The sequence below is a fragment of the Felis catus genome, chromosome D4 (genome assembly GCF_018350175.1).
Source record: "Felis catus isolate Fca126 chromosome D4, F.catus_Fca126_mat1.0, whole genome shotgun sequence".
NCBI classification, from domain to species: domain Eukaryota; kingdom Metazoa; phylum Chordata; class Mammalia; order Carnivora; family Felidae; genus Felis; species Felis catus.
Window position 1 is genome coordinate 88,036,874 of NC_058380.1, and position 24,727 is coordinate 88,061,600.

The 24,727-nt window shown below is 48.9% G+C and overlaps 1 protein-coding gene across 11 annotated transcripts in view; it reads right to left on the reverse strand.

Annotated features, from left to right (window-relative positions):
* FNBP1 (formin binding protein 1) overlaps positions 1-24,727 on the reverse strand; it is a 144,691-nt gene that overhangs the window by 65,888 nt on the left and 54,076 nt on the right. For all 11 annotated transcript variants that reach the window (XM_023242849.2, XM_023242840.2, XM_023242839.2 and 8 more), the window contains 2 exons: positions 12,146-12,202; positions 11,304-11,451 (listed from right to left, as the gene is read on the reverse strand). In XM_023242849.2, the coding sequence (XP_023098617.2) occupies positions 11,304-11,451; positions 12,146-12,202 (205 nt within the window). The remainder of the gene's footprint in view (positions 1-11,303; positions 11,452-12,145; positions 12,203-24,727) is intronic.

Consider the following 24,727-nt stretch of genomic DNA (forward strand, 5'->3'; position numbering starts at 1 on the left):
CCACGCTTCTCGGTTTTAAGCTCCCTTTTTAGGCAACTCTTCTCCATCCAGCAATTTAGGAATCCAAGAGGGGGGCCCCCCGGGGGGTCTTCACTTCTCAGGTTTCGTTAACAGACACAGGGATGAAAGGGAACCGAGCTGGAGTCTGGGTTCATGCTCTCGACATGAAAGTTTCTCCCAAAACACGAGGCCCGTCCTGGGCGGAGAGAGGAAATGCACACACAAGAACACGGGGAAAGTGACAGGCTCTGCCGGGAAAGGTTGACTCGGCTTTAACATCAAAGGCAAGTCTTCTCTGAAGGCAACAGGTGTCCCCCCCCGCCGCCCCCTGCTCCAAAAAAAGTCACATTCTGGGAGCATGAGGGCTGATTTTGATTGAAAACCCATACAGTGAATGTTCTTACCACCCCTCCATTTAATATCTAATAATAAATATGAATTTATTCCAGGGGTGCCTGGGGGGCTTCCGACTCCCGATTTCGGCTCAGGTCGTGATCTCACGGTTGTGAGTTCGAGCCCCGCATCGGGCTCTGCGCTGACAGCTAGGAGCATGGAGCCTGCTTCGGATTCTGTCTCAGTCTCTCTGCCCCTCCCCTGCTCGTGCTCTCTCTCTCTCTTTAACTGTCTCAAATACAAAATAACACGTTAAAAAAAAAAATCATCTGAGAACTACACTTGAGACCCTAAGGTTTCCAGTGACACAAGGAAAAATCGAGGTGTCAGTGATTTCCCTCCTAATCTTTCTTTCCTGGCGATACGTTCCTCCAAAACTCATCTGTGGCTACAACACACACAAAAAGACGTGGTGCTGAGCCCTGGGGAAGTTGGCGGGTGGTACCGGAGCCCTCCGGACCGTCCTGAGCGGACGGCCACCTACCCGTGGTTCATCTGCGGCCAGCTCTCCGTCCCCTCCTTCAGTCCGAAAGGCTAGTTAACAGGAACAAAGGTAAACAAACAAACCAGCTTGCCAGATGGGTTTGTTGTTTCTTCGCAAACAATGGCAAAGCATTTCTTCCCAGGACAGTGAGCAACTGTGTATCTAAAAAGTGTGCCTCCAAGCGCTAAAGAAAGAGGAATTGTTCTCTAGAAAAAGAGAATAGGTCTTTTGGAGCTACAGAGTGAAGTCACCACGGCGCCTTTCTCCTATCGCCAGAGAAGACAGGAAATGCCATCTCTAGAGACCCAGAGAGATGCTCCTGACTTTCTGCTGGAGGCAAGATGCTTTTGTGTCTCTTCCAAGGTGATGACAGACTTTTAAAAATGCCTGATGGTACGGCAGGTGGCAACTAAACTTCCTTTCCCCTTTCTGGTTGAACCTTAAAAATATACAGATAAGGGGCGCCTGGGTGGCTCAGTCGGCTCAGCGTCCTACTTCGGCTCAGGTTATGATCTCATGGTTTGTGGGTTCGAGCCCCGTGCTGACAGCTCAGAGCCTGGAGCCTGCTTCCGATTCTGTGTCTTCCTTTCTCTCTGCCCCTTCCGCACTCATGCTTCTCACCCCCCCCCCCAAAATAAACATTAAGAAACAATTTAAAAACTATATACAGATAAAATCTATACAAATAAAAACCATCCTTCCAATTTTTGTTGTTGTTGCTGTTAGAAATCTCCCAGGGACCAGGGGCAGCTAAGATAAGATAAGAATCACAGGGAACCTAAAATAAACAACCACAAACTTAAAGAAAAATTTCAATGACAAAGCTTCCAAGAAAGTTTTACCGCACTGCAAGAGATCATCGTTAGGCTGTGAGAATGTCTATTATTCACACCCCACAATTAGGTACAGCAGCTGCTCTTTTTTACTAGATTTATATATAATAGACCGTTAATTTTTAAAACTCCACAAAAAAGCAAAATATAGCACTGATCTGAGAACAGTCACTTCCAAAAAAAAAAAAAAAGTGGAAAAAAAAAAAAAGCATAAACACTCAATTGAGGACAGTCAACCATCTGGAATTTTAAATAAAACTCAGATTCCACAGATGAAAACAAAGGAATACAAAGACTTGAAAAGGCCAACGAAAAAAAGCGGCTTGCAGCAAATATGCCTGGGACAAATATTATAATTTCCTCAAAGCCCACAGCGTGGTGGGTCCGAACACTAACAGCTTCGAAGCCCGACTCGGGATTAATGAACACAGCTACGAATCTGTGTGGCCAAGGGGAGCCGTGGATGCGGGCTGCGGGGCAAACTCAACCACCTTCAGCCCTGCCCGAGGGAGCCCTTCACCCCCTGGCTTCAATCCCAAGCCGCAAACCTGGGAGCGTTGGGGATGTGATGGGAGTCGCATTCTGATTTATGCAGAATGGTCAGATGATTAAATAAAGAGGAATGATTCGGGAAGGTCTATTTCCCCCCACACATTTACAACACAAATAACCTTCTCAGTGAATTTGTTTCAAGTTCCTAAAGCGCCTGCCTCCCAGCATCATGCTTAGCTGCTTAACTCCCCCCATCCTCCCCCCCCCCCCCAGGCCATCTGGGCACCGGGCAGGGGACCCCACTCGCCGTCCTGCGGCCAAGTTCCCTTCACTCCTTCTCCCCATGTGCCTTCACCCCGCTGTTCCTGTCATTCACATGCTGGCTTTTGCTACCCAGAATGCTCCTCGTGCACAAGGTCCTGGACTCCAGAAGGCTTTTTTACCTATTCTTCAGGACAACTCTTTCCTTCATGTTCCTTAAAATCCTAATTGTGCTGAAGAATCCGATTAACTTTTTTTTTTTTAAGTAAGTTCCACGTCCAACGTGAGGCTTGAACTCACAGCCCCGAGATCAACAGCATGTTCTATGGGCTGGGCCAGCCAGGTGCCCCCCTGATTAACCCTCAGGATGATCTTAAGCAGCCGATGAGACACGGCCCTCCCTTGACCTCTTCCCGGGGTCTACCTCTGGTACTTCCAGACCCAGACAAGGAGGATCGCCCAACAGAGGGCCAGGGTGACCAGGGGTGGGACTTTAGGGGCAGTGATCCTTCCCTGAAAAGGCTAAAAGCTCTTACAGTGGGATTCAGTCACTCAGTCCACACTGCATGCCCAGATGCACAGGGTGCTGCTGTCCTCGTGAAAACTGGTGGACACAGAGGAAGAGAAAAGGGGACGAGGTGGGGGTGTGGGCACAGCGGCATTTTAGATAGAGAGGGTTTACATCTGGATGGGAAACATCTGGATGATGTTTCTTTCTTTTTTTTTTTTTTTTTAATGTTTATTTTTGAGAGAGACACAGACGGAGTGTGAGCAGGGGAGGGGCAGAGAGAGAGGGAGACACAGAATCCGAAGCAGGCTCCAGGTTCTGAGTTGTTGGCACAGAGCCCGACGCGGGGCTCGAACCCACGAACCGTGAGATCATGACCTGAGCCGAAGACGGACGCTTAACCGACTGAGCCACCCAGGCGCCCCTGGATGAGGTTTCTTGAACAAAGTGTAAGAACGGACTTGCAGAGGTCCGGGGAAACACCCTTGCGAGCAGCGGGAACAGCGATGGAGATGCCCTGAGGTGGGAGAGGGCTGGGCTTGCTCACGGAACAGCTGATGCCAATGTGACCAGACACAGATGACGAATAAGGCCGAAGCAGGCGACGGCTGGACCAAGGACACCTTCCAAAGCCACGTTAGCGTGAGGGGAAGCCACCAGGACGTGGTCTGCTCTGTGCCACCACAAGGTTGCACGGACTCCCTGGCGTGTGGAGAACGTTCCGAATGTGGCGGGTGCAGCAGAGGGACCAGGGGGGTACAGGTGGAGATGGGGAGCTGTGCCACGGACCACGGGGCGAGCCCGGAAGCCGGGGGGGAGTCAGGAAGCCTGGAGCACTCCTCCGGGTGAGACGACGAGGGACTGGACGAGGGTTGAGAAGTGTTTGGATTGAGGACATTTACTGAAGATAGAGCCGATCACAGGAGCTGCTACTATACAGAAGATGGGGTGCGAAGGGGGCCAGAACAACCAGGTTAAAAAGGAGTGCCATTGACTGACTGGAGGAAATGCAGATTGGAATGGGGTGTGACAAAAAGGAGTTTCGGGGATCCAAAGTTTCTTTCTGGATGGGCTACATGGGCCACTGCCTCCCACAGCCCTGAGGCATCACTCCCAGTGCTGCTGGGCTCCAGAACCCCCTCATTCCTTGGCGCACTGGTGGGAGGGGTGTGGATGCTGCATCGGGCACATGGCGGGAGGTGACAAGCAGGTGCCTGGATAGAGGAGAGACTCAGTTGGGACACAAAACATCAGTCAAGTAATTCCCGGTCTCAGAAGAAAAAGAAGGTGTCATTCCAGCTCCCGAGGGAGAAACCCAGAACCCAGAGTTGCACTTCAGATCTATGGAATCGAGAACAGAATTTCAGTGCCCTGATAACTAGCTATGCTACCCCATAAATGACAGGACAGACTGTCTACGGTTCTGCGGGTGACAGAACCACAGTGGCGACAGGCCCTTGATGAACAGAATGCGACTATCACGTGTTCTTCCAAAACAAAACAAAACACACCTTCTAGAGATCTATTAGACCAGGGGCTACCAGCGGGTGTCGTATCAGCATGACCTTGCGAAAGACCAACAACTTCTTCAGGGCTCCTCGCTTTTGGATTTATTTAAATAAAAGAGGTAACCCCAGGAAGGAGGAACTCTTACTGGGAACGATGCTCCTCTCCCAGGCCACGAAATCTAAAATCGCTTAACACAGTACCCAAAGTTGCATCTCAACAGGACCAAAGGGATCAGAGATAGATTTGTAATTAGATGATCACATACGTAAGTTCCTTTCATTTTTCGCTTTCCTTCTGTCTCTTTGCTGTGATCGCTCATAAAAACATGTTCTAAACATAGCAGGGTCAGTCTGTGCTACAAAGCTGCCTTGTAGGAAATTAAGTCCCTCCCTCGGTTTCTAAATAGGACCTACCCAATACCTAACTTCAAGAGGAATGTTATCTTCTAGTATCCGTTTTTAAACATCCCCGAAACCTCAGGGGGAAAAAAAAAATTTACTGGTCAACTCTACGTAATGCGGCATCTTGTAAGAACTCTCTGAGTTTCTAAACATTTTAGTGAGTCACTGAAGGTACTGTATAATTGTTTCCTCTAGAACCCTTCAGATAACCACTGCCAAATAGCGATTTCTGCTCCTGGCCAGTATTTTGTAATGAACCATACTTTCCACCTGCTGGGAGAAGTTTACTTCGAGGTTCCAGTCAATGTTGGCCGGAACCTCCTGACTCCCCTTCTGGGGCAACAAATCTCCATAAATCCCTCTTACGCGGTTAGTGGTGACCGCTGTGGATAGCCCGGCGACAGCCTCAAAGCTGGAGCTGCCCCAAACGATCCCTCTGAAGTTCTCTGCTAACTGGATGCGATGTGCAGAAATCGCCAACAAGAGTGTATTTACTTCTGTTAAAGACCGTTACTCTTGTAAGTGACCGAAGCTTAATCGAGAACCGTAAACCACGTACGCTTTGACCTCGTATTCTCTTTCTGGGAATTTAGCTGGGAGAAACGATCCCCACCCCCCCACACCAAACAGCTATTAAAGTAATGAGTTCGCTGCAGTATTGTTTATATAAGTAAGTAATCAGAAACCGGTAATAGCCTATAGATCAAATATTAAAGAATTAATTAAGTACACAATAGCATTAGAATGATACATAGCCACTACAATTCTAATTATGAAAATTGTATGTTTTCGCATACGAAAGTGGAAACTGCTTATGGTATTAAATGGAGAATAAATAAAAATATAAATTATATCTATATAGGACTCATATGCTTAAATGTTATATATTCTTATATAGATATTATATATACACCCATATCTGTCTCTCTATATACATATCAATATCTTTATGTCTATAAATGATGTCTAGAAGGAAACTTGGAAAAACGAGGTTCTGATTTATAAAAACTTTAAGTTTTGGGTTTTTTTTTAACTTTCTTTATATATTTTTGAGACAGACAGTGTGAGCAGGGAAGGGGCAGAGAGAGAGAGAGGAGACACAGACTCCGAAGCGGGCTCCAGGCTCCGAGCCGTCAGCCCAGAGCCCGACGCGGGGCTCGAACTCACGAACCGTGTGATCATGATCCGAGCTGAAGTCGGACGCCTAACCGACTGAGCCACCCAGGCGCCCCGAGTTTTTGTTCTCTCATACAGAATTTTGGTAACATTCTACACAATATTGACAACTAATAAATGAATCCTAGCACTCCCCCCTTCAAAAAAAGGAGGGGGAGGGGTGCCTGGGGTGGCTCTGTCGGTTAAGCGTCCAACTTCGACTCAGGTCATGATCTCACAGTTCGTGGGTTCGAGCCCCACGTCGGGCTCTGTGCTGACGGCTCGGAGCCTGGAGCCCGCGTCGGGTTCTGTGTCTCCCTCTCTCTCTGCCCCCCCCCCCCAACTGGGGCTCAATCTCTCTCTGTCTCTCAAAACTAAATAAATGTTAAAAATAATTTTTTTTCAACACTATGTGAGAGAGTTGCATGTAACATGGGAACATGGGTAGATGTGGACAGGGCGGCGTAAAACCCATCTTTTCTCCTAAACACAAGAACAGCAAGTGTCCTATTTTACAACCAAGGACCTTAAGACTTAAAGATCGACTAGCTGGCTCACTCTGAAACGCCTCCCCAAGACGACCATCCCTCCCTCTACTTTCTTCCTTCTTTTTTTTTTCAACGTTTTTTTATTTATTTTTGGGACAGAGAGAGACAGACCATGAACGGGGGAGGGGCAGAGAGAGAGGGAGACACAGAATCGGAAACAGGCTCCAGGCTCCGAGCCGTCAGCCCAGAGCCCGACGCGGGGCTCGAACTCACGGACCACGAGATCGTGACCTGAGCCGAAGTCGGCCGCTTAACTGACTGCGCCACCCAGGCGCCCATACTTCCTTCCTTCTTAACTACCTTCCTTTCAAATCTTGACAAAATAGGAAGGAAACATCTTTTGCATACGGAGCCATTTTTTACCGTGCAGACTCTCGTGAGAGACTCGTCTACTCAAACGTAGCAAAATCTAGAGGAGAAATAATTTTGCAGTAGCATTCCAAACCGAACTTGGAAACACGCTCTAGGCAGTAATGAGATCCAGCAGTAATCCTGTAAATTCTAAATCATCCCTTTGGGCAGATAGGATGTCGCCGCTATGTCAAAGGCCCCCAGATGTGACACCAGCAGACCTGGATGCGAGTCCCAGCTCTGTTCCTCTCCTTCCGCCAACCGCTGCCGTCACCAGAAAGGGGAAAAGATCCCATTTTTCCATGTTTTTAAGAGTCCTCTTTTCAAAAATAAATAAGATCACTCACTAATCAGAGTTGGGGGAGGGACGCCTGGGTGGCTCAGTCGGTTAAGCGTCCAGCTCTAGATTTGGGCTCAGGTCACCATCTCACGGTTCAGGAGTTCGAGCCCTGAATTGGGCTCTGCACTGACCGTGCGGAGCATGCTTGGGATTCTCTCTCTCTCTCTCTGCCCCTCCCCCACTTGCTCTCGCTCTCTCTCTTACAATAAACTTTAAAAAAAATTTTTTTTTCAACGTTTATTTATTTTTGGGACAGAGAGAGACAGAGCATGAACGGGGGAGGGACAGAGAGAGAGGGAGACACAGAATCGGAAACAGGCTCCAGGCTCCGAGCCGTCAGCCCAGAGCCCGACGCGGGGCTCGAACTCCCGGACCGCGAGATCGTGACCTGGCTGAAGCCGGACGCTTAACCGACTGCGCCACCCAGGCGCCCCTACAATAAACTTTAAAAACCAGTCAGAGGGGAGCCAAAAGCGAAAGCTCGAAAGGAGACACATTGGTCACCAGCGTTCCATCTCAAGGAGCTCCTTGGCCACAGCTAACTGCCCATGAAGAAGTTCACACGTTGACCCGGCCTCCTTGCGTGGAAGTTAAAGAATCAGTCGGTTAAGCGTCCGATTCCGGCTCAGGTCATGATCTCGCGGTTCGTGGGTTCGAGCCCCGCGTCGGGCTCTGTGCTGACAGCCCGGACAGTCGGGTTGACTCTCCAGCCCCAACGCCTCCAGCCTCCCGGTCTGGAGTAAAACGTTCCCGAGGGGAACCATGGAGAGTAAATGTTAAAACGTAAAAGATATCAGTTATGAAAATCCAGAAACGTGAAGACCTGAGGCCAAACAACTAAATGGCCAATATCATCCGAATAATTTTTAAAGTCACAGCATCTCAACATCACCATGTGCGGTCACTCCAAATGACGGTAAATATTAAAACACCGCAAATACGCATTTGCCTACCGATACGCGTCCTGGAATTCTAAAAGGTTTCCCAGTTTCCTGGGGCGCCTGGGTGGCTCAGTCCGTTAAGTGTCTGACTTTGGCTCAGGTCACGATCTCACGGTTTGTGCGTTCGAGCCCCACATCGGGCTCTCCTCTGTCAGCGTGGTGCCTGCTTGGGATTCTCCGTCCCCACCCCCTCTCCCTCTGCTCTTCCCCTGCGCTCTCTCTCTCTCTCTCTCTCTCTCTCAAAAATAAATAAACAAGCAAAAACGAAATAAATAAAAGGTTTCCCAGCTTCCTCAAATGTCATTTTAATATAATTACAAAATGCTTCAAGAGAACATGGTGTTTGTAATTCTTCCCGGCAGAACATGTGACTCAGAAATGTGTGCTTGCGACTCTCCTTAAAATAAAAGGAACAGCACGTATCGCAAGATATTATTTAACGTGTATCTGTACCACCTGTAATTTACTCCATAAATTACTATAATTTCTGATAAAAAGGGAACAGAATTCAAACTACAGATACGACGGACTGTACGAGACATGTGATTAACGGGGGGTAAACAGAACGAACGGACCCGATCGTAACACAGCAAAGACACACAAGGATCCTCAACCGGTGACACGAAGTCTCACTGAGGACAAACTTGAGTCTAAGACTGCTTCTCGCCACTTCTTAATTATTTTCTTCCACCCTGGGAGTATTTCTCAAGAGCCCGCTTTGTCCCGCCCGGACCCTCGAGCTCGAGATACAACGGTAACCAAGAAAATTCTTGCCCTCATGGAGCTTACGTTCTAGCGTGAGACGCAAGGAAACAGATACGTAAAATGTTAGACGCTGGCAACCACTAGGGAAAATCAGTAAAGCAGGGAAGGTGGGGGCAATGAGGAGGGGAAGGACTTTGTAAGTTTAAATAAGGTAGACAAGACAGACCTCCATGAGAAGACCATATTCCTGCGAAAGAACTCAGCAGGTGAGCTCTGCAGGTATCTGGGGGGAAAGCTTTCGGAGGAAATAAAAGGCCAGTGCAAAGGCCCTGAGGCAGGATCACACAGGGCAAGGAGGAGGAGCAGCGAGGGAGCAATGTGCCCGCAGGAGAAGAATTAAAAAAAGTGACAGGAGGGGGGCTCAGTCAGTGAAGCATTTGACTCTTGGTTTCGGCTCAGGTCGTGAACTCGTGGTTCGCGGGATCGCGCCCATCGGGCTCCGCGCTGAGAGCACAGAGCCTGCTTGGGATTCTCTCTCATGCTGTCCCTTTACCCCTCCCTGGCTCGCACACTCACTCTCTCTCTCTCTTTCTCTCTCACAATAAATAAACTCTAAAAAAAATAATAAAAGTGGGGCACCTGGGTAGCTCAGTCGGTTAAGCATTTGACTCTTGGTTTCGGCTCACGTCACGATCTCAAGGTTTGTGAGTTCGAGCTCCAAGTGGGGCTCTGTGCCGAGGGCGCAGAGCCTGCTTGGGATCCTCTCTCTCTCTCTCTCTCTCTCTCTCTCTGCCCCTCCCCCATTCGTTGTCTCTCCCCCTCTCTCGAAACAAATACACATTATTTAAAAAAAAAAAAAAACTAACAGGAAGCCAGGTCATGTGGGTTCATATCTCACGATCCACTCCAGAAATGGCATGTACGTTCCGGACTAAGGTAAATGCAGAGAGTTCTCGTTGAGGGCGTTGGCTAAATCTCTAAGCTATATGGGTGGATAAAGGTCAGCGAAGACACACAAAGCACCGAACAAAGAAACAAACAGGAAGAGGGTATAAACTGTGCGAGGTTGAGGGAAGTTCAAGCGCCCAGGGAAGCAGTCCAACATCATGTCCAGATTGACCGCATTTCCCTGAGGATCACAATAGGCCACTGCGTTTCATTCTCAACCTTAGTATTTTGCTTCACTGCTTCCTTTCCATCACGGAAAAGACCTTCTTTAATGAACGGTCTGGAAGAGGCTGTCATGGCAATCTGGGCACCACGGACATCAGGGGCCAGGTAATTCTTTGTTGTGGAGGCCGCCCTATGCATCACAGGATGTCGAACAGCGTGTCTGGGTTCCACCCACCAGATGCCAGTGGCAACCCCCCCCCAAAGCTAATCCCCCCCACACACAACCAGAACTATCTCCAGACATTGGCGCATGTGGGGGGGGGGGGGGGCGGGTGCAAAACTGTGCCAGCTCGAGACCCACTGCTCTAATGTGAACAGATAAAAATTTCATCTCAGTTTATGAACTTTTTTTTTTTTTTTGCAACGAATGGGTTGATCTTCCGGCATGTATCTGTTCCTCACTTCTAAACACACCCAAAGCCACGTTCTATCTACTTATAGCTTAAAAAGAGTAAACGCCTCAGCCGTTCCAAATACCTTCCTGTCTCAGGGCCTTTGCACTGGCTGTTCCCTCTATGGTTTGCCCCAGGCAACTCCTCCTCATACTTCGAGTCTTGCCAAAACGTTATGTGCTGAGGGCCCTGGGAAGCTTCTCCCTGGTCCTGGGTCCAAGCATGGGACCCATAGGAATGATAGGGATTCCCTGGTCCTGGGTCCAAGCATGTTAGGGATTCCTGTCATCTGCTCCCAAAGCCCCGGCACTCATACTTTGTAGCTACTCTCACGATGAAATAATTATTTTGGTCATGATTATTTAACGTCTCTTCCGTTTCAGCAGCAACGAGATCTTCCCCGTTGGCTCGAGCCACACCAGAGCACTTACAACAATTACTGTGGACTCAAATTGAAATGACAAAAGTATCCTCACCGGCCAGCTCTGGTACCTTATTACTCACATAGTATGATGCCCCTACTTCCTAAGGGATCAAAGAACAAAGACACAGACCACAGCCTAACCATAAGTCTCTTAGGGACCTCCGGGTGACTCAGTGGGTTAAGCATCCAACTCCTGGTTTCGGCTCAGGTCATGATCTCACGGTTCATGAGTTTGACCCCCCGCATTAGGCTCTCTGCTGTCAGCACAGAGCCCACTTTGGGTCCTTTGTCCCCCTCCCTCTCTCTGCCCCCCCACCCCATGCTTGCATGCACACTCGCTCTCTCTCTCTCTCAAAAATAAAAATAAACCTTAAAAAAAGTGCTATTTGTTACCGATTTCCTCTCCTGCTTCAGTTCCTGGACGTAGCGGGCTAGCTCCACAGTGATGTGTGAGGTCATGTTCTCGGAGATAACTTCGTGCTGCCCGGCGTAATCGTTCATTTCGTTCAGGGTGGAAAGGAAGGCTTTACATGCTGTATACCTACGGAACAGAACACACGGCACCCCTTTGCAAACAAGGCCACGTCCGCTCTAACGCGCTGCGCGCTGCCAAAATATTAATTAAAATCAGGTTAACGTGCATCGACCTCCCAGAGGATCCTGACAATTCATTACACGTAAGAGTGTTCCGATCAAAATGGCTCGGAATTAATTACCAGTGAGACACTTTGCATTTGGGGGGATGCCGAATCACTCTACATAAGGCAGGATTTGGCTCTGTTAATACTCGGTCCAAAGATACCCCCCAATACGTATACGTGGTAGATGCACTAATGCAGTGGATATTTAGGTCTAGGTGGGAGACATAATACTCTGGGGCCATCCACGGTAAGGTGCCTTAGCTACCGACTGAAATGAACACATTTCTCGGTGAAACAGACTCCTGATGTTACAAAGCCATATCAAGACGGCGGACTGCATAATCCACACTTCCTGTATTTGCGTAGATTAAGCTTTTCCCAATCACCCTCACTGAAACAATCTGGAATAGGTCTAGTGACTCCGTCAAAGGGAAGTTAGTGGAGCAGGGTCTTTATGGTTCTTCCCGTTTAAAAACTGACACAAAGAGGAGTGGGGAAGGCAGCTTAGTTTTGTAGATTTCATTTTTTCTTTCCTTCACCGTCATCACCACCGGCATAAAGATATCACCACATAATGATCGGTGTTAAACAGACCTGTATTCCTCTTCCTCCTTCGAGTTCTTTTTAGGTTGGTATTTCTTTGCAAGATTCCTAAAACAAAAATGCAGACAATGTCACCTTCTGTAGAGAGATGACTGAGAGAGAGAAAAAAAAAAGACGATCGAGAAATCAGCGATGGAAGGTGAAGTCAGTGCTTTTGTTGACAAGTTAAAAAAAAAAAAATCAGAAAATGTCCACAGTTGAAAGCCATTCACTTCCTTCGTTTTTAAAAAAAAAAATTTTTTAACGCTCATTCGTTTTTTGAGAGACAGGGAGACAGAGCGTGAGCAGGGGAGGGGGACACAGAATCCAAAGCAGGCTCCAGGCTCTGAGCTGTCGGCACGGAGCCCGACGCGGGGCTTGAACCCACGGACGGTGACATCATGACCCGGGCTGAAGTCGAGTGCTTAACCGACCAAGCCACCGGGGCGCCCCATTTCCTTCCTTTTTAAAAAGTGATCTCCACACCCGACGTGGAGCTCGAACTCACGACCCCAAAATCAAGAGTCCCGTGTACCACCGACTGAGCCAGCCACGAGCCCCTATTTCCTTCTATCTTTCCACATGTATGATGAAGCTCCTGTTACGAACGAGTCACACACCTTTGAATCTTTTACCTCACAGGTAGAGCAGATAAGAACAGAGAGGGGCGGGGGCACCTGGGGGGCTCAGTCGGTTGAGCGGCCGACTTCGGCTCAGGTCATGATCGCACAGCTTATGGGTTCGAGCCCCGCGTCGGGCTCTGTGCTGACAGCTCGGAGCTCGGAGCCTGCTTCGGATTCTGTCTCCCTCGCTCTCTGCCCCTCCCCTGCTCATGCTCTGTCTCTCTCAAAAATAAACATTAAAAACAACGTTTAAAAGAAAAGCGCAGAGGGAGGCACTAGCTGATGTCGACCCGGCTTGAATCGGAGAGTACAGACCCTGTGCGCCCATGAAGCCACGTTCATCGGCAGCCCTGAGCTGACGATGGGTTTTCCCACCAGGCCACTGCTCCTTTGTGGTCCTCTGCAGCCGAATAGTATTACCCTAAACCCACGGAAAGCACAGGGACTACGTCCGAAATGTTGTAATTAAAACTCCAAGTGCCAAGGGCATGCCGTCAAGGCGGTGTGGCTGCCCCTCCAAAGAGCTAAGGGGAGAAGGGGAAGGAAGCCTTCTCGGAGGAAGCGGAGACAATATTCGGGGGACGTTCCCGCTACGACATTTAACGAGAACTTTCAACCTGCCCAGCCGATCTGCACCGAACGCACTCCGACGAGCCCGAAATCACTCCTATCTCTCTTCCGAATCTCATCTCCAGGTCAAGAATCCAGATAATGTCTAGAGTCAACACGCTGCGATTTACACAAAAGCTAGGAGGCAAACATGAAAAAAGAAAACTCACTCACAGGGGTCTCGCTGGCTGATTTCTCGTGGGGCCTGCCTTCGGCGGCTGTGGTTTAGAGAAACAGCCAAAGGCTGACTAATGGTCCACAGTGGGAGCCCTCACCTGAGGGCTAGTCCTCTTTTCTAGTAGTTACTTTCACTATTTCACATCTTAGTTCTTTCATTTCCCCTGAATCTACAGAATCGTCTAGAAAAAAAAAAAAAAAAAAAAAAACACCACATGCCGTCCTAAGTTTACAGTTTGGATCAGGGTACATTTCATGGACAAAGTGGATGCGATCTCACCTCTAACAGGTGTTACTAGATGACATGAGACGTGGACTTGGGTAAAAAGTCTGTGTGTCCAGTTCTTCATCCGTGAGTCCGAGGGGGCTGGGTGAAATGGCCTCTACTGTCCCTTCAAGTTTGGAAATTCTAGGGGAGTATGGAACATCCGCTAGAATATCGGTTGTTGTAATTTAAAATGAAGATACGAGGGGGACTCCTGGCCGGTTCAGTCAGTAGAGCATGTGACTCTTGATCTCGGGGTCGTGAGTTCAAGCCACACGCTGGGCGTAGAGATTACTTAAAAATAAGGTCTTTATTTTTTTTTAATTTTTAAAAAAAATTTTTTTTAACGTTTAGTGATTTTTGAGACACAGAGAGACAGAGCATGAACGGGGGTGGGTCAGAGAGAGAGAGAGGGAGACACAGAACTGGAAGCAGGCTCCAGGCTCTGAGCCATCAGCACAGAGCCTGATGCGGGGCTCGAACCCACGAACTGGAGATCATGACCTGAGCCGAAGTCGGACGCTTAACCAACTGAGCCACCCAGGCGCCCCAAAAATAAGGTCTTTAAAAATAAAAAATAAAATAGGGCACCTGGGTATTTCAGAGGTTGTGTGTCCGAGTTCGGCTCAGATCACGATCTCACGGTTCATGAGTTCGAGCCCTACACTGGGCTTGCTGCTTTCGTCACAGAACCTGCTTGGGATTCTCTCTCTCTCTCTGCCTCCCCCCCCCCCCCCCGCTTGAGTTCTCTCTCTCTCTTTCTCTCAAAACTAAATTTAAAAAACATTAAAAAAAATTAAAATAAAATTAAAATGTGACTTAAAGAAAAAAAACTAATGCAAAAGAGGGAAACCTTGTCTGCTAAAAGCACAGTACAGTTCTTCGAGCTGGTTTGACCACAATCACCCCGTAAAAGGGAGATTTAGTAAAAACAGTCTGTCGTCCTTACAGGTGGCAGGGACAAAAGGGGAACACGTGGAAAGCAGGTGAATATATAACCAACAGGTTCTTGTTAGCAAACATGGGAGACTGGAGTAGTAAAAAGCCTATTGGCTGCATGTGAAATATTTTTAAATGTTTATTTATTTTTTTTTTTTAATTTTTTTTTTTCAACGTTTATTTATTTTTGGGACAGAGAGAGACAGAGCATGAACGGGGGAAGGGCAGAGAGAGAGGGAGACACAGAATCGGAAACAGGCTCCAGGCTCCGGGCCATCAGCCCAGAGCCTGACGCGGGGCTCGAACTCCCGGACCGCGAGATCGTGACCTGGCTGAAGTCGGACGCTTAACCGACTGCGCCACCCAGGCGCCCCATGTTTATTTATTTTTGAGAGAGTGGGAGAGAGAGACAGAGTGTCAGCAGGGGAGGGGCAGAGACAGAGGGAGACACAGAACCCAAAGCAGGCTCCAGGCTCCGAGCTGTCAGCACAGAGCCCGATGTGGGGCTCGAACTCATAAACTGAGATCATGACCTGGGCTGACGTTGGACGCTTAACCGACTGAGCCACTCAGGTGCCCCTGCATGTGAAATGATTTTTAATGCAAGGTTTTAAATATTAATCATTTCTTCTGTTCACAATAAATTATAAATGGAAAATACCACTTCGAAACTCACATCTTCTATGAAAATTCTTTCAAAACTGTTACTTTAAAGGTTTATTGAAATCCGACTTCGGCTCAGGTCATGATCTCACAGCTCGTGAGTTCGAGCCCCATGTCGGGCTCTTTGCTGACAGCCTCGAGCCTGGAGCCTGCTTCGGATTCTGTCTCCATTCCTCTACCCCTCACCCACTTGTGCACGCGGGCTCTCTCTCTCTCTCTCTCTCTCTCAAATATAAAAGAAAACATTAAAAAAAGTTTTTAAAAAAGTTAAAACAAAAACCCATCATATTGTGATGAATGACTATCACTTTGATCATATTAGCATACGTAAACAGCATTCAAAATGCTTCTTAAAAGCACCGATGAATAATTCACTCTAGAAATGCCAGCAGAAAACTAAAGACGTAAGAGGTCTGGAAGGGAAAGGCAGGATATTTCTCTCAGGGACCGCTACAAAAAAAAGATCAACTTTCATTTGCATTCTCTGGAGATGGGCTTTCTTGCCCTATTTTGTACGAGGTTATTTTAACAAACAAGCAAGAAAAGAAACCACAAAGAGCATCTATAAATTTATGGGATCTTTCTGAGAACTTTTAAGTGTTTTATATATTAAACTTGCTCTTCAGACAGGCTAATTAAAAGGCAAGAGAAAAATATAATCCTCTCCTAAGGATACTGGATGTAAACTTAGTTGATCCTAAAGAACCACAGGGAGGCTTTTAAAAAGGAGATACTTGGGCTCCATTCCAGACCCTCTGAAATGGAAGGTCCAGGGCTGGGTCTAGGAATGTTTTGTTTTTTCCTATCTTTCGTGTTTTTAAAGAAGCTCACCACAAGATTTCCAGATAAAGACAGCGGAACAAAATTCGATCAGAGAACTATGCTTTCCCAGTAAGAGGTGAAAGTCACAAGCCAGGACAATTTTCAACAGCGGAAAGCAAGCCGATGAAGAAAGGAACGCAACCTCAGTCTACACAGTCTGAAAAGTGGTGACCGTGGCGAGGGACAGAAGATTCTGGAACGGCGTAGAATGGATGCTGACCCCAACCTCACCGCCGCTGCGGGGTGGGGCTGGGGGGTAAGCCCACCAAACCCTGAAGAGCAATTCTTTTTTTTTTTTTAAGTTTATTCATTTGTTATTTCTGAGAGAGAGAGAGAGAGAGAGAGAGAGAACAGAGAATCCGAAGCAGGCTCCAGACTCTGAGCTGTCAGCACAGAGCCCGAGGTGGGGCTCAATCCCACAAACCATGACCTGAGGCAAAGTCACGAGTCCGCCGCTTAATAGACTGAGCCACCCAGGTGCCCCCCAAATTGTATTACTATTGAACGGACCAACCAAGAGTGTATCCCAGGTATTGGGCTCTAATGTCTGTTCTCTCTCTTTTTTTAAGTTTATTTATTTATTTATTTATTTATTTATTTATTTATTTATTTTGAGAGAAAGAGAGAGATAGTGTGTGAGTGGGGGAGGGGCAGAGAAGGAGGGAGAGAGAGAATCCCAAGCAGGTTCCATGCTGTCAGCACAGAGCCCGATGCAAACTCCTGACCTGAGCCGAGATCCAGGGTCAGATACTTAACTGACTGAGCCACCCAGATACCCCCCCATGTCTGTTCTCATTACTACCTCACTGAAGTGCCCATATTAAACATAAGCAAGGTGAAAAGATATGTAATACAGAAGAAAAGGAAGGAAGGAAGGAAGGAAGGAAGGAAGGAAGGAAGGAAGGAAGGAACGATGGATTTTTGGGAGAAAGGCAGGAAAGGAGGGAGGGAGGAAGGGAATGACAGAAAAACCCAATCTGGAAGAAAAGAAGCAAAACAGGCAAACACCAATTCCTCCAGACTATTTTACACTAGAGACAAACGTAATAAAACCACGAAGCCAATAAAGCAAAGAACTCCCAGACCACAGGCTAAAACGGACTGCGAAGCTAAGGAAATGAACTAAGACCTAAAGCCCACCGCTACGGAGCTAGTGCATCAGGTGGGCTTGGGTATCGAATTCAACAGAGGAAAGTTTTGAAACGATCCTAATAAGGAAAGCAACTAACAAAAGCAGGAAAAAAATATTTATCTAAAGGGCAAGACGCTTTAACACAAGGAAAACTCCTCTCTCTGAAATATACACGACCCAGGAAGTAACACAGAAACAACACTCCGATGCAATTGAAGAAAGTTCCCCCGAAAATAAATTAAAAATTGGAATCTGCATATGAAAAGGGCGCTAAGGAAACCGACAACGAATGAGCAACAACAGGGCTGAGCTTGGCGACGTTATCAAACTGCTAAGTGGAACAAAAAAAAAAAATTCTTCACATCTACAGTCAAAAAAAAGCAAGCCACCTACAAAGAAAAAAAATCTGGCTGCCCCCAGACTTTTCCAACAAAAGACAATGCAGCAACAAAGTTTGGAGACGAAGAAAATATTACCAGAGAACATGCAGGTCAAATTATTATCAAATATGAGGGCATTCTCAAACAAGAACAAACCCGAGAATTAGTACACAAGCTCTCATTAGGGGAGAAAATATTCGTATTTTTTCTTGATGCCCAGAGATAAGCAGAGAGGCTGTGGTCGAAGAAAGAGTGGCGAACATACATTCATATTTAAAAACAGGACTAAAGACAAATTAACCGTGGGACTCATGTTACAGACGATATTATATCACTCAGAAAAGGAAGAAAAACATGTAAATATTATTTTCTTTACCTTAGCAGTGAGTCAACCGAGCCCATTTAAAATTGTAACATGGAGCTTAAAATAGAGAACAGTAACGGGACGCCCGGGTGGCTCAGTCAGTTAAGCTTGCGACTTTGGCTCAGGTCATGATCCCATGGTTCATGGGTTCGAGCCCCGCGTCAGGCTCTGTGCTGATAGCTCAGAGCCTGCTTGGGATTCTCTCTCTCTCCCTCTCTTTGCCCCTCCCCTGCCTGTTCTCTCTCTCTCTCTCAAAATAAACTTAAGGGCGCCTGGGTGGCGCAGTCGGTTGAGCGTCCGACTTCAGCCAGGTCACGATCTCGTGGTCCGTGAGTTCGAGCCCCGCGTCGGGCTCAGGGCTGATGGCTCGGAGCCTGGAGCCTGTTTCCGATTCTGTGTCTCCCTCTCTCTCTGCCCCTCCCCCGTTCATGCTCTGTCTCTCTCTGTCCCAAAAATAAATAAACGTTGGAAAAAAAAATTTTAAGAAAAAAAAAAAAAAACTTAAAAAAAAAAAAAGAAAGTATAAATGGCTTCCACGCATAAAAAACAGGCTTAACCTCATTGATAACAAGAGAAACACTAACGCTCAGACGCACCAATTTTTACTTATCACCTTGGCAAAGATAAAACGGACTGGCACCAAGAAGCACTGAGGGTCGAAGAAAGTTGCACTGCCACCGAATAGGGCGTGAGTGGTAAGGGTCACAGCCTCCGAGAGTCGCCTTGGCAAACCCCACCAAACCCAGAGCGCTCCTTTTAGGAACTTAAGTCTCCAAGCAGGCTGGCCAAGTGGATTACTCAAGGCTATGCACTGCAACTTTGTTCAGCGTTGCAAACAATTGGAAACACGTCCACCAACCCGATGCAACATACTAAAACTGCAAACATAAAATGAGTCCTCGGGAAGATCTCCAGGATGTGGCAAGGCAAGGGCACGCTGAACTGCCGGGGAAATGAGGAGGCAAACACACTTGGTTGCCTGTGCCGGCATAAAATCTCTCTATGGAAGGATAAACAGGAGACGGAGGACATTCATTGTCCCCGGGGGCAGGGGGAAGAGAAGGGACACTTTGCTGTGGACCGTTTTGTGCCTCTGGAAGTTTTCATCCTATGAATTCATTATCTGGTCATAACCAATAACTTTCTTAAAAAACAGTTGCTAAGGGCAGGGCACCTGGGTGGCTCAATCGATTGAGCGTCCGACTTCAGCTTGGGTCACGATCTCGCGGTCCATGAGTTCGAGCCCCGCGTCGGGCTCTGTGCTGACGGCTCAGAGCCTGGAGCCTGCTTTGAGTTCTGTGTCTCCCTCTCTCTGCCCCTCCCCCACTCATGCTCTGTCTCTCTCTCTCTCTCTCTAGAAAATAAAAATAAACATCAAAAAAAATGACAAACAAAAACAGTTGCTAAAGGGCAATATATAGCTGGTTCTCTTATACAAGTCAGATAAGATGTTTAAAATTTTCTTAGGAACTTGACCTTCCGCTGCCTTGAATAAACAGTAACTATCACAAGGGTCAGTAAACTTTTTTATGTATTTATTTATTTAGAGAGAGAAAGAGAAAGGGAGGAAGAGAGAGAACCTGAGTGGGGGAAGGGGGGGCAGAGAGAGAGAATCCCCAAGCAGGCTCTGTGCTGTCAGCACAGAGCCAGACGTGGGGCTCGAACTCATGAACCGTGAGAACACGACCCAAGCTGAAATCACGAGTTAGACGCTTAACAGACTGAGCCACCCAGGTGCCCCTACACTTTTGCTACAAAGGGCCAGACAGTAGATATTTTAGACTTGCACGTAGGTCATGATCGCACGGTCCCTGTTGCAACTAGTTACTTGCCACTGTTTTGCAGAAGCAGCCGTGGACAATACGTAAATGAATGCGTGAACGTGGCTGTGTTCACGTAAAACCTTATTTACAAAACCAGGCAGTGGATGGGTTGGGACATAGGTTGTAGTTTGCCAACAGCTCACCTACAGAAATCAAAGCCCTGACTATCCTCATTTGCTTGTAAAAATAAGCGAGCACTTCTTTCCTCTAATGCTGAGAAACTAAAAATGACTTCAGGCCAGAAGTCTCCCCGCAAAGGCCGTGTTGCCTTTTCAACATCAGACTGATATTTCAGGCAAGCATTTGCCGGGTATGCTTCAGGCACACTGGCCCTTCCGTCCCTTGAACACGTTCCCACACCCCAGGGCCTTTGCACTTGCCGATTCCTTGGCCTGCAAGAGCTATCCCCACACCTTGGCAGGCCTGCCCTCTCCTCGTCCTTCGGTTCTCAAGCAACAGGTTTTCCCCGGCCAGTCTAGCTTACGTAACCCCGAACCTGCCATCACGCTGAACTGCATCACCGGCTTTAGGTATCTGGGGTGGTAACTGCTATCTTTAGATGATTTCATTTCTTGCTTATGATTTGCACGTGTTCACACGCACGTGGTCCGTTTCCCGCAGCGAGAAGGCTGAGTTCCGCAGCGTCTCGTTCGTGAGACCCGTCGGGTGTCCTGTTTGTTGGTGAGCCCTCATCAGCTCTCAGGCCTGTGCAAACCCGCAATTCTCCCTGAAGCGGGGCTAACCAAACGTCTGACATGTGAGCCCTGTCGATCTCCTCTTTCTCCAGCTACTGACTGAGCCCCTGTTACGCATCGGGCACCGTCCTGTACCCTGGGGATACTTCAGTGCACACAGCTCAAAAACCATGCCCTTGAGGGGTCTCCATTCTAGCAGAAAGGAGTGGAAGGCAATGAACAGTAGGTATGGGCCATAAGACAACGTTACCGCGTGTTAGAAAGCTACCAGTGCTCTGGAAAAAGTGGAAGGTAGGGGCGCCTGGGTGGCCCAGGCGGTTAAGCGTCTTGACTCTTGATTTCGGCTCACGTCCTGATCTCACGGTTCATGGGATCGAGTCCCGCATCAGGCTCTGCGCTGACAGTGTGGAGCCTGCTTGGGATTCTGTCTCTCCCTCTATTTCTGCCCCTCCCCTACTCTCCCTCTCAAAATAAGTAAATAAGCATTAAAAATAAATAAAGAAAAAGGGTGAACTACAGCAGGAGGACGAGGCAGGCCTCGCTGAGCAAGTGACCTCTGAGCAAAGACTTGAAGGAGGTGAGGGGGGGGGATGGCCACGCGGATCGAGGGGAAGGATATATAGGGGATCCCCGTATGGAAGGTGAGCCCGGGGTGAGGGCGAGCCTGGTGTATACAAGAAACAGCAGGGAGGTGGGTATGGTTAGGGCAGAGAGGAGGGAGAAGGGGTAAAGAGGTGATGTCAGAGAGGTTGGGGTTTACGATCACACAAGGCTTTGTTAAGACATCTATCGTTAAGGATTCCGGATTTACGGAGTACAATAGGGAGTTGCTGGAATTCTGAACAGAGCGCCATGATCTAGCTGCTGTGTGGAAAACAGAGAGAGGATACGGGATAAGAAGGGAATAAGAGAGGGGTGCCTGGGTGGCTCCGTCGATTGGGTGTCCGACTTCGGCTCAGGCCATGATCTCACGGTGTGTGGGTTCGAGCCCCGCGTCGGGCTCCGTGCTGACGGCTCGGAGCCTGGAGCCTGCTTCGGATTCTGTGTCTCCCTCTCTCTCTCTGCTCCTCCCCCGCTCAAGCTGTGTCTGTCTCTCTCAAAAATAAATAAACATTTAAAAAAAATTTTTTTTAAAAAGAAGGGAATAAGAGAAACCAGTTAGAAGCCCCATAATAACCCAGGTGAGAGGTGCTGGGGCCTGGACCGCCACGGCCGCAGCGGAGGTCAAGAGAAGGAGTCGGACCCTGGGTAAATTTGCCAAGGACGGTCCTGACGGCTTAGAGGAGGGATGGGGGGATGGGGTCACGCGAGAGGAAGAGGGGGAACCAACGATGTCCGGGGCTCCTGATCCAAGAAGCAAGGAGGCAGCTGCCCTCAAGTGAGTGGGGAAAAGCTGGGCCGTGCGGCCGCAGATTCTGAGCGGACAGATTCAGTTCCGGGCACGTCGCCTTTCAGACGTCCCCCTGGAGACACTGCGTAATCTGTGTCGGAGTCCGGGACAGAGGTCTAGCTTGGAGATGCGTATCTGCGAGCCACGGCTACACAGACCATACTTAAAGCCAGAAGAGATCACAAGGGGATACAGGAGACGGGGACTGGGCATGGGGGCACGCCGGATGAAGAGGAGGAGGCAAAGGAGAACCCAGTAAAGGGGGGTGCGAAGGAGCTCCAGTGAGGTGGAAAGAAGGAAGCCAGAAGACTGGAATTCGAGAGGCCGAGCAAGGAGGAGGGAGCATCTGCCCGGTCAAAGCCGCCGATGGGTCAGGGACGCTGCCGACCGGGGACGGGAGGTTGGGTTGAACAACATGGAAGTCACTGGAGCCCTCGAAGAGCAGTTCTGGCTGAGCCGTGCGGGGTGAGTTGAAAGCACTGGCAGGAGGGGCGCCTGGGTGGCTCAGCGGGTTGAGCATCCGACCTGGATGTCGGCTCAGGTCACGATCCCGCGGTTCATACGATCGAGCCCCCCCAAGCCGGGCTCTGCGCATGGAGCCTGCTTGGGATTCTCTCTCCCTCTGCCCCTCCCGTGCTCACTCTCTCTCTCTCTCTCTCTCTCTCTCTCAAAATAAATAGAGAAACATTTAAAAAGTAATCAAGTAGGGACAGGAGAGGGACCGGAGACAGCAAGTAAGAACACTTTCGAGCAGTCTGCCTATGAAGGGGAGCAAAGAAACCGGCAGGTGTTGGGGAACACGGTGCACAAGACGGGGGGGCCTGGGTTTAGACAGGAGCATCTCTGGGGGGGGGGCACAGAGACGTGGGGACAGACACCGAGAGATAGGACGTCTTCTTCGGACTGCTTCGATGTTCTCGGTGACGTTAGGAAGCCCACGGGAAGGATGGGGAAGGAGGTGCTGGGTTTGCAGAAAGCGGAGAAGCCAAATCACTTCGGTGAGTGGGGAGGGCGGGGGGCACATCGACAAAGCGCAGGGAGCATCTTACGTATCTGCATTGAGGACCCGCTGAGATTTGCATTCTTTCCCAAGAGCCTCCCGGTTTGTTGCTGGCATGCTCAACCCCTCACCTCGGGTGCTGAGAAAGGCCAAGAAGGCAGGTGCAACACAGAGGGGGAGCTAAGAAAGCCCTTTGCTTTCGTGACGCTCAGAACGGAGCAGACGCCTGCTAGGCGCTGACTTAACGGCACCGCATGACAACACTCCCAAACGAAACGAGATTGTGGCCAAGGCACCAGGAAAGACCAGGGCAAGCTAGCAGAAAGACGGCAAATACAGATAAATCCACAAGGTGAGACTGCATTGGGGGCTAAGGCTGTTATGCAACCCATTTTCCCAGGCAAGACGTTTTACGACCAGTGGTGTGCGATACTGAAATAATCACCACGAAGCGGCCCCGTCCCTATTCCGACATTCAGTTCTTGAGGTCCTAAATGAGGTTGCTTTTACACACAAGGAGCCAGAAGTTGATCTGGGTGCAGCAAGCCATAACCATTGTTTCGCTGGCCAACACGGTTTATGTTTTATTTGCCGAGTGGAAACAAGACTAGTCAGCCCATAAAGATATTCTATGTGTGCTTATTTATAAACAACAACACCAGCCCTAGAAGGATCCGCCTTCTCTCAGTGACCCATGACCTACCCCTCCTGCAGATGCTCTTTTTAAACACTTGTTTTTAATGTGTATTTACTTTTGAGAGAGAGAAACACAGAGCGTGAGCAGGGGAGGGGCAGAGACAGAGGGAGACACAGCATCCGAAGCAGGCTCCAGGCTCCGAGCTGTCAGCACAGAGCCCGACGTGGGGCTCGAACCTACGAACCGCAAGATGGTGACCTGAGCGGACGCTTAACCGACTGAGCCACCCGGGGGCCCTGTGATCCAAGCACTTTTCAAATGCGGCTCCCCGGGACTCACACGCTGCTGGATGGGTCGCGGATCAGGAGAAGCATTTGCAAGACTGTGTATGTAAAGCTACACATACAGGGTGCCTATGACCCCGCAATCCCACTCCTGGGTGGAGACAGACTCTGCACCCCCAAACAGGGGCCTGGCAGCAGAGGAACGGATAAAGGGCGGTACACTCACATATCCGAATACGATCCACCGATGAAAAGAAAGAAACTACCACCACATGCGGCCGCATGAACGAATCTTACAAACGTCAGGTAGAACAAAAGAAGCCGAGTCAGTGCCCAGTAAACGAATCCATTCACAGGAGGTTCAAAAACAGGCGAGACTGTCCACGTGGCTGGAAGTCAGGAGAGCGGACAAGGGTGGACGAGTGTGGGAGGAGGGCGGTGCACCAGGAGGGGCTGGAATTGCCTGTCCCTCCACCTGGGTGCCGGTTACCAGGGGGGTGGTTCACTCTGTGGACTCCTGGGGCTGCACACTTGGGACTTGCGCATTTCTCTGTGTATATGTTACACTTCAATGACAGGCATCCTGAAAAGGGGCGCCTGGGTGGCGGCTCAGTCGGTTAAGCATCGACTCTTGATTTCGGCTCAGGTCACGATCTTAAAGGCGCTCTTGTTCGAGCCTTTATTGGGCTCCGTGCTGACAGTGTGGAGTCTGCTTGGGATGCTCTCTTTTTCCCTCTCTTTCTGCCCCTCCCCCACTCCTGCACACGTACATGGGCGTATGCTCTCTCTCT